We start from the raw sequence: 10242 nt of genomic DNA on the forward strand, positions 1-10242 counted from the left end.
GTTTTATGTTTAAGTGTCCAATCACTGAGAATGTTATTATCAGTCAAACTGATTATCAGCCTATATCTTAATCAAATACAAATAAGCACAGTAATGTTGTGGTCTTGATTGTGTGATTGCATGTTTCACTTACTATTTCCTTCTCTCCTTCACCCTGTGTTCTCTCTCTCTCAAACTGGGATGTGGTCATTTTTGTTATGTGTGTCTGTGTGTGTGGTTTCACCTGGTACTTGGCTTTGTGTCTCTGTAAATTTCCCGGCGTGTTGATGCTGTAGTTACGTGCGTCCAACCCGTCACTATACAGTGTTTCTGTGCGAGGACTCTTCGGGTGACGAGCTGTCTCATGACGACGACTCTATTGCTGCTTTTCCCGAACACTTCCTACTCTCTGCTCCTTTTGAATGGTCTCTGTTCCCTTATTTGCCTCTAATGTCCATTAGCGTTTAAAAGAAAATATGATGACCACACTTAATGTATGAATGTCATTGCATAAGATAACAAAATATCAAACAAAGTGTCATTTATTCTAAAGAAAGACAGAACAAGCACACTTGTAATCTCACAAATAATCTCACGAAATTATGTTTCTTAGGATTTAAATGATGAAACTATGTATTTTTTAAAATTAAGGCAAAAAGAATTTGAACACTTTGTATTGGTCAAACTCAGTGGAACATTTCTGTAGTCCTGTATCAGCTATCAATGGGGCAACCCAGGGTTCAGTACTTGGCCCCCATTCTGTTCTCAATAAACACATTTGCCCTGTACAACATGGGCAAGTAAGATCAGATCAAGATCAGACCCTTTCTGTCTGAGCATGATGTACAACTCCTTGTCTAGGCTGTTGTCATCTCAAGACTGGACTACTGCAGTGCTTTTCTAGTCGGCATTCCTGTATGCACAATTTAACCTCTGCAAATTATGCAGAATGTGGAAGCATTTGTATCCTTGATAAATTGCTTTAGTTTTGGTATTCCTAATTTGTAATTCGTTTTGAGTTAAAGCATCTGCTCAATGGATAAATGTAAATGTAGTTAGTATAATGAACTACACTTGTGATTACTCTTCATGCAAAAATGTTCAGAAACAAAGTTGATTCTGAGAAAAGGTCTAGAATAATTTGTTAGCAGATACCGCCTGGTTTTATTTTTTTGTTATCAGATGTACTGACACTCATACATTTTTAAGTCCCCTTCTGGGGCCACTGCACGCAGTGTTATTATTTGATGTCCCGGCCTTCTAGATTTGTCTTTAGTACTCTCTATATTATTTATTTTTTTGCATGGCTAGATTTTATTCTCAAACGTATGTCTTTGCAATTATTATGTTGATCATGGCTGACGATTTCAACAGCTCCTCATCTAACATGAAAATTATAATGTGTCTGTATTGTTTGTGCATGTGTTGTGCTTGTTTGTGTGTATTTGTGGCATTGATGTTGTGTGCTTGTGCATATGTGTTTTGTTGGCCTGTGTGTGTGTGTGTGTGTGTGACTTAGGCCCCAGCCATACAGGTCTCTTAAAGAGGCTGAGCTTGTGGAAGAAGGCGAAGAGGTTGGGGAGCGCTTCCAGGGTAACACAGCTCCGTCCAGCCCTGTGCTAGACAAGTTCTCTGACCTGAGCCTGTTGGAGGGTGCCTTCCATAGTCAGAAGGGGGAGCCGGAAAGTACAAACAACACAAATACTGCAAATTTCTCTCACAGCACACACACTACCCTCAGTTCCGCACGGAGTTTGGAGGAGCTTCGAGCAGACCCACAGCATGCCAACTTCAACTACCAGGTTAGAGAACACTACTACAGTGATGGCTGTGTTTACACTGTGTACAGGAAAGCACACAAGATTTTTGGAGTAACAACTGCATTTATATGCGGGAAAATCCCCTAAATTAATGTGTGGTATGTGTATGGAATATAGAGAAACTTTCTATGGTTGACAGTGACCAAAGCATGACCATAGCATAAACTTAGAAATGTCTTGCCGTCTCACAGCTATAAACAAGAAACATGGAAGCCAACAGTTTAACACATTTGGTGTCAGCTATTTCTGAAATATTTAGCGAACAAAGATGTATTAATGTCCGATAATTTTTTGTAAACCGTCATTGCGATAGATGTGCCAAACGAGCCAAAGTTGCTTCTTTTAAACGGCATGTTCTCTTTGGACCATAATGTATGGGTTAAGGCCAGAGTATATTTCGGTTTTCCACATGCCGATACGTCTCGCGCACAGGGCACATAACATTTTTTTCAACAGCACAGTACATGCTGACCAAGTGTGCAGCCTAGTTTTTGTAGACACGTTGACGGTCCGCATCTTTCCACGTTGTCGGCACATGCACTGGACATTGACTGTGCTAAAAGACTATCACAAAACAGTTGTAGTCCACATGAGTAGAATGCATCTGCATGGGTTTGCGGTCAAAGGAGGATACTTTGAAATCCTGAGCGCTCGATGGTGCACGAGATGGAACAGGCAGCAGAAAAACAAATTTGACCAATGCCTGTACGCCTAGACCACAAGGCTGGTGAGAATGATGGTGGAGAGACAAAGTTTGGTATACAGTTTTCAAATAAGTAAAAAGACATTTCCAATCTCTATTGCCAATTTGCTCACACTAATCGCACTACGTGGATTCAACAAAAATTCTGTTGTCATTACCAAAATATTTAAGGAGGGAATTCGGTTGAATTAGATTGCACTTCAATAATTGAATTCTGTCTGTACAGAATGTGCTTAAGCACTCATGAGGATTGGGAACTTTATTTACCTGCACTGTGTACTTAAGGCTAGGGTATACATGTACTTAGTTTTTTAGCCTTTCAAAGTATACTCTTTTGACCACGAGACAATATGGATGCGTTTTACCCATACACATAACAACTGCTTTTTGATACTCTCTTAATTCAGTCAATGGCAGGTGCATGCACAGATGACGCACAAAGACGTGGACTGTGCTCATCAGCACTGTGCGCATGACATACCGACCTGCTGAAAACCGATGTATACTTTGAACTTTAGCTTCTTTTTTCTGGTTGTGTGTTCTCTAGCGGATGGATCTTAGTTCTGGCGAGCGTACACGGACTCTTCCTGGTCTTAAAACCACCAATCCATACAGCAAGCTATGGCCCCAAAGGGAGGATCCTTCAACGCTGCTTGGCCGTGAGTGCTTGTCCTGGGAGAGGCCTCTCTCTGTGCCACCACTGGAACCCTTGGAGCAACGTCCACCTAGCAGAGAGAGCTCAAATCCCACAGAGAAGGCGGATGGGGCCTGTATCACAATTCCTCGCCCACATGGTCGGAAAACACCCGAACCTGGTGCAGTGTTGGCACCGGCTGTGACCCTGCTGCGGGCCAGTGAAAAGGAGGGAGGAGTGACCGTCGGTGGGCAAGAGTTCCGGCAGGCACTTAACATGTCTCCACACTCACAATCGCAGGCTGACTTACTGAAGCCTAGCGAGCTGAATGAGGAGCAAGGACTCGACTTGCTCAGCTTGTTGGACCCTCTGTGTGGCGCAACCAAAAATGAGACCACCCCGCCCACATCTAAACCTCCCTTACCTCCTCGTCCCCACCCGCCAACTTTGCCCCCATTCCCGCCTCAAGGGTCACTCAACCCCTTCACCCATCCACCCCAATTCCCACCTCAAAGGCACTATAGTCCTGTTGTCCCGAGCAATCCTTTTGTCCCAGCCTACATGCCTCCCAAGGGTCCCACTTATTTCCCCACACCTCCTCGGCCCTTTTCAGTATTTGGACAATCATCTGCTTTGGGCGTGGCCCCAATGGGAGGGGCATGGCCAATGGGATGTGTCCTTCCATCCTCTAGTAGTAGTGGCTCTCTTTCAAGCCTCTTAGACTCACATGCGCCGTCCACTCCCGCCCAACCTGCGAAAGTCCTCGTAGACACACCCTCTGATCCATTCAGTGACCTTCTTACCATGGCAACCACACCAACTGTAATGGCCACGCCACCCAAAAAGAAGGTGGAGGATTTGCGGAGGAGGTGGGAGACTTTTGACTAGCTCCGCCCAAAACTTTCCTTGACTGCTGCTACCAACCAGCTAGGGACTGTAAATAAGCAAAAATTTAGAGCCAGTGGGTATTTAATATTGCGCCCCCTAGTGGCCTGAAAGCACTGTCGGACATTTCTTCCCAGAGTGTGTTGTGCTTTTTTTTTGCACGTAGCTTGCACTCTTAGCCTTGTGCACACTGTTGCTAACAATGCATTTCCCGTTGTAACAGAATGAACCATGTTGCGCCAATAGCACCAAGCTTAACACTGAAAATCCTATAGTTACCAGGATGACACTGTATTTTCTGTATTTGCTAGCAGTTTAGTTCTCATAGGGACCAGACTACAGATACAGTACTATAGACACCAGACAATACTGACCCATGTCCTTGTGACCATTGCAGTTACACTGACATTGTTGCTGTTATGGCATTAACTGCCAGTTCCCTTAACAATCAGCACTCTTTTAATTATAAGCTTATTTTTTTAGCCCTACACTTAGTCCTACAGAAAATACTTCTCTTTTTTTTAATTAATTAATTTAATTAATCTCCAGCAGACTTGTGCTTAAACACTACAATAAGACTAAAAAGATTGTTAAATTGGCATTACATAACATACTTGATGACAAATATTGCTTATTCCTGCTTAATAGATGATATACTGGACATTGCACACTACCTGCTAGAGCATACTACATTCTGCACTACAGAGTTCACATAGAATACATCAAAGTCTAACAGTAGTTCCAGCTGTGTACTTCATACTGTGCACTACATTACATACCGCATACTAAAGTACATACTGCACACTACAATACATGCTACAGTATATACTACTTGCTGCATAGAGCATAGTGTGTGATATATGCTGTGTTCTGAATAGTGTGCTACCCTACTACTTTTACTTTTCTGTTGTATATAGATACAGCAGAAATAGTAGTGTGGTAGTATGCTATTCCGAACTTGGCCATAGTAAACATGTCAGAGTTGAAGTAACATTCCTTGTTCAGTACAAGTTAAGCTCAATCAGTAGCATTTTTTGATAAATTTTGATTTCCACAAAAAATATTTGACTCATCCCTCATTTAAATAAATAAAATAAGCAAGAATCGTGATTAAACTCAGGCACTTACAATGGACGTGAATGGGGCCAGTCCATAAACGTTAAAATACATACTGTTTCAAAAGAATAGCCACAAGACGTAAACTTTATTTGTGCTAACATGATTTTAGTGTGATGAAATCGCTTACTAACATTTATCTGTGTAATGTTATATCCAATATGAAGACTTCGTTGTCAGGACGGCGTCACGAAAACCTGTAATCTGGTAAATGCCGTAAATTGGTGGTAAACCCCTGATTTTGTCAAACTAAAATCATGTTAACATATATAATGTTCATGTCTTGTGGCTATGCTTTTGAAACAATGTGTGTTTTAACGTTAACGAACTGGCTCTATTCACTTCCATTGTAAATTCCTTACTGAAACTGAGATTTATGCCTTTAAAAAAATAAACAATAATAATTAACAAGGGATGAGTCGAAATAATGTTTTTGTGTTAATCAACATTATGGCACAAATGCTGTCGATTGTGCTTAACTTGAACCAGAAATATTCTTTTAACAGCCCTGTAGAGTGCAACACTGCCCCTAGTGGTCTGGATACACATTTTAAGTCAAAATGCTGCATGTATTTGATGAATTAGCACTTGACAAAATGAAGTCGTTACAAATGTGTCATCAAGCTAGATAAATTGTATTTGGACGTTTTTAGATTAAATATTTGGTGAATACCCTAACTGGTACCGGCTTTACCTCTGGTTCTGCTTGCTTGTATGTCATTCTGAAAGTTTTAAAATAGGTCTTCTTGATCAGAGTTCTGTTGAGTTTCATACATTTAAATGCTACCTGCTTTGATTTGATGTTAAAGTTTAAAATCTGTTTTCTATTATTCTGAGCATAACAATATTCTAGAATTATAGCTTTCATAAAGCGATCAATCATCCCTTATTCGTTGTAGTGCTACCCCTTCCAATCAATGATCTGCTACTGCCATGCACACTGCATTATGGGTATTTATTCTAATAGAGCTGGGTTTTTTTTTTTTTTTTTTTAAATATGCATATGGCTAAATGGTGTGTTAAAATTTATCCTTTCTCAAACAGTTGGTTTTCTTGTCAAAGACTGTGCCTGTTTCTTTGTTTTAGTTTAGAACTAGACACAATCTGTCAGTAGACCTTGTTATATGCAATTTTTTTTCTATACGTTGCAAGTAGGAGAACACTGTTTGTGCAAATCTTGACATGGCGGAATTTTTTTTTAACTGTGTGTCCAACCAAATGCTCAAACCCAAAAGAAACACATTATTTTTGTCCATGTCAGGGAACATCAGGGAGTGAATTGGTGTCTTTCCTTCTCTGGTTTTATTGTTGTATTTAAAGGTATGAAATAATGTTATTTGTGTTATTATTATTAAAAGTGTTCTTCAACATATGTATCTACCCTGTAGAGCTGTTAGACATGTTCCGTTAGTTTATCCGTTTAGTTCTCCTGTCTAATTTGGCCTTAAATTGGAGTTTTTGTGTGTGGGAGTATGAAAGCTGAGAGCTGTTCATGGTGAGAGGTTTGTTTTGCATTTCTGGTCTTACAGTGTTTTGATTTTGAGACATTCTGGTTAACGTTTGCATTTTGTTTCTTAAAAATGTTGAAAGAAAATTTCCACGTTTAACATGGGATTTCAGGTTGGTACATTTAGGGGTACAGTAAACACAGGAACACTGTCTTTGATAAATCATACCGATATTTCAAAACAAGCTCAGTGTAAATTGAAGCTAATACAGATTGACGAGGTATGTGACTTATGAGGTTATGTAGAATACACTGAGTGGTACTGCACTGGATTGCCATGAGCTTCTAGTATTAAGACTACAAAACATACAATTATTTACATCAGATTACTTTACAACACTCCTTCTGAAGGATACTGATGTTGGAGTTTGAGTGTGCCGAGTGCTCTGTTCTATGAGAGCCATGCCCTTCTTATTAAAAATTATTCAAGGAAAGCATATGATCAATGTGTTTTCAGCAATGTATTTACTGCCTTTGGGCACCAGCAATTGTGGGATCCATTTGATTGACCATAGAAATGATGGCAGTGTTAACGAAATGTCAAATATTGTAATTTTTGGCTGTAAGCAGTGTATTTATGGTGACGCCAAATAGGAGTTATTTTAATTGAAGGATTTTGCAGAGTCCTCTATGGCTGCTAGGATCAGTAAAGGTTGTATATTATTTAGTTTACAATGCCTTAAACTGAAGGAAACTACAGGAAACACCAGAATGCTCCACCTTCCTTGAAGCAGTGCAAGGAGAATTTAATGGGCATATTCAGTGTAAATTAAATGGTTGAAACTAAGCAAAAAGCAACCTTGCTTTTTTTATTGTCAGCATTTTGCTAAGTATTCTTAGTAATATTCTCCTTTTCTTTTTTTTAGAGTAAACGAAATAGTCGGATGAACTCAAGCTGTGACATTTTTTCTGAATGAGTTTAATTAGCTAAACCAAAACACATCATGTTTAGTGGTAAATTCTGGACTTGGTGAATCTCTGGGACTCGGAGAATGTCAAACTTTAATTGAATTGTATTCTGAATGGGTCAAAGAGTTGAACAGTGAACCTCTATTGACAGTGTCATGTTTGGGGTTTGAATAACACAAACCTAAACTTGTCTCGGAATAAGATTCGGAGAATGCAAGCTGTGATGACTCTCAGCATAGTGAAATTATCAAAACATCAATACATTTCTGATGTGTAACATATCTCTCTTGGAATGTTTCCTAATGTGAACACGTATCCTGTTTTTTATTATAATTGGTTTTTTTGTTTGTTTTTTTAATCATCCTGCACTTTTATTTTTTTATTATTTGGATGTTATGATTTTGTGTATGTCAGAATTAAAGAGAACACAGTATATTCCTGAGAAAGTGGTGTGCTTGAAATCAGTTTTAAACCCCTATCATTCATGCATTAACGTATTATTTTAGCTGTTCAAGATGTGACATTTTACCACATAAAATGTGTAATATCCCTTGTTAAAAGCATTTATTTTAACAAGAAAAAAAGCTTTCAACATCACAAAAAAAACATTTATCAAACAGTTTTTACACATTTACAAATGTGAAAATATATAACCAAGATGTTGCAGAAGTGTTCACACAATACATTGTTTTGTTTTATGTATTGCATATACATCAAATTCCTATGTTTATTAGTGACCTTTTTTAAGAAGGAAAACAGACATACACACGCACAGCCGGCGTTTACAACATCCATATACACACACATGAATTTTTTTTATCTCTCATCCCTATTTTCATTTTTGTAAAAGGCATTCCTAGGGTTGCCAAATGTTCCATATCCGTTGCTGGGACGTCCCGTATTTTAACGGCAAAGCATTTTGAATTTTGAATTTTGAATTAAAATGTAAAAATGAGCTTTTAGTAAAAAAAAAAAAATATTTTTGCTTTTTAATTTTTATGTTCCACTGCTTTGCCGATCACAATTGTGTGTGTGTGTGTATAGAGGTGCACAGCTGTATGCTCGTGACTGTTAACAGTAATGCGATTTATTGCTTTTCCTTGGCACATTTAGTAGTCTCTCAGGCTGGTGTGTGTGTGTAAACATACATGCCTAAAAAGAAAAAATCAGTCATGTGCAGTGATTGTCAAACAGTAATCTATTCACAGCTTTACCAATAACAGTCTCGAACAGACTCTGCAATTACTGTAGGCAAAGACTAGAAAATGCCTAAAACCATTTCTTTTCGTAGTCTAAATGTTTTTATTTTTTTAAGCTTTTAAAAAAATACTTTTGTATGAAAATAAAATACATTACTGTAGTTACTCTAAAAGATTAACTACAGTTTCAGTGGTTCTCTACCCATTATACATTTTAAATAATTGCAAATATTCATGTTTCTTTCATGCTGTCTTCACATCTGGTTGGAAATACCATAAGATTTTACTCAGAACTGTTCATGTCCTCTGACTCGGAACTTATTAATTTCTATGGCCAATCTTGTAACACCAAAATAGATTCATGTGCAGATTTGTTGGTGACTGCAAAATAATGAATAGCTTTTGCTCAGTATTCTTTTTCAGAGTTTGCAAGTTTTTGTGGCATAATGTTGATTACTTACAAAGATGTATTTAGACTCGTCCCTTAAAAAAAAAAAAAGTTTCAGTGAGGCACTTACAGTAGAAGTGAATGTGGCCAATTTTTGTTGGGTGTAAAGGCAGAAATGTAAAGCTTACAGTTTTATATAAACACATTAATTCTTCTGTCATGGCAATGAAGTTGAAAAACTGGATAAAACTTTACATAGAAAAGGTAAGCAATTTTATCACACTAAAGTCATGTTAACACACGTATTGTTTACGTCTTGTGGAAACAGTAATATATTAACATTTATGGATTGGCCCCATTTCTATTGTAAGTGCCTCACTGTAACTGTAAAATTTTTGCTTTTTTGTTAAAGAAAAGGAGGGACAAGTTGAAATACATTTTTGTGATAACATTACTCCACTCATGCTGTTGATTAAGCTTAACTTGTATTGAACCTGGAATATTCCTTCAAATACTTTGACAGTGATTCCTGAATCGCTATTCACTGGAGACACTGCCCCGCTACTGAATCTACACTGAAAGGGTCAGTTTAAAGACAAAAGATTAGAACATTCTATAATAAGTCTTTTTGGGAATTACAAATATTCTTTGCTTTTTTTTTTTTTTTCTTAACAGAAGATGTGAGGAAAATAGCATTTAAGAATAATTTTATTCTTAAAAATGTTTTAATTAATCTGGCCCCTGAGTTTTCAATTTGTAATTACAACTCATTTACAGCAGTTCCAACATGATGTGAATGCAGCATTAGTTTTGATGATCAGATCCAGTGTAGCCTATATAGCAAGTAGCTAGCTAGTGCATCAGTCTTGCTACAGATACTGTATTATCATACATTCAAATGCTGTGAAAAATACTTTCGAAATGATGAGCAACAGCGGAAGTAGTACTTGCTTGTCTTTGAATCTTTACAGAATCCCTGTAATGAGCAGGTATTTGGATCTGAACTGATGTTAGCATGAACATCTCAATATTAGCACCTGTTTTAGATACCTTTTAGTTGCCTGTTTATCATTCAATGATATTTTAGTGTGATGTTACCTAT

General features: G+C 37.9%; 1 protein-coding gene across 4 annotated transcripts in view; it reads left to right on the forward strand.

Annotated features, from left to right (window-relative positions):
• dennd1a (DENN/MADD domain containing 1A) overlaps window positions 1–8016 on the forward strand; it is a 30038-nt gene extending 22022 nt beyond the window's left edge. For all 4 annotated transcript variants that reach the window (XM_051677244.1, XM_051677247.1, XM_051677243.1 and 1 more), the window contains 3 exons: window positions 276–404; window positions 1499–1781; window positions 3050–8016. In XM_051677244.1, the coding sequence (XP_051533204.1) occupies window positions 276–404; window positions 1499–1781; window positions 3050–4024 (1387 nt within the window). In that variant the 3' untranslated portion in view covers window positions 4025–8016. The remainder of the gene's footprint in view (window positions 1–275; window positions 405–1498; window positions 1782–3049) is intronic.
• Window positions 8017–10242: the final 2226 nt, after the last annotated feature.

Source organism: Myxocyprinus asiaticus, chromosome 38 (assembly GCF_019703515.2).
Source record: "Myxocyprinus asiaticus isolate MX2 ecotype Aquarium Trade chromosome 38, UBuf_Myxa_2, whole genome shotgun sequence".
Lineage (NCBI taxonomy): Eukaryota > Metazoa > Chordata > Actinopteri > Cypriniformes > Catostomidae > Myxocyprinus > Myxocyprinus asiaticus.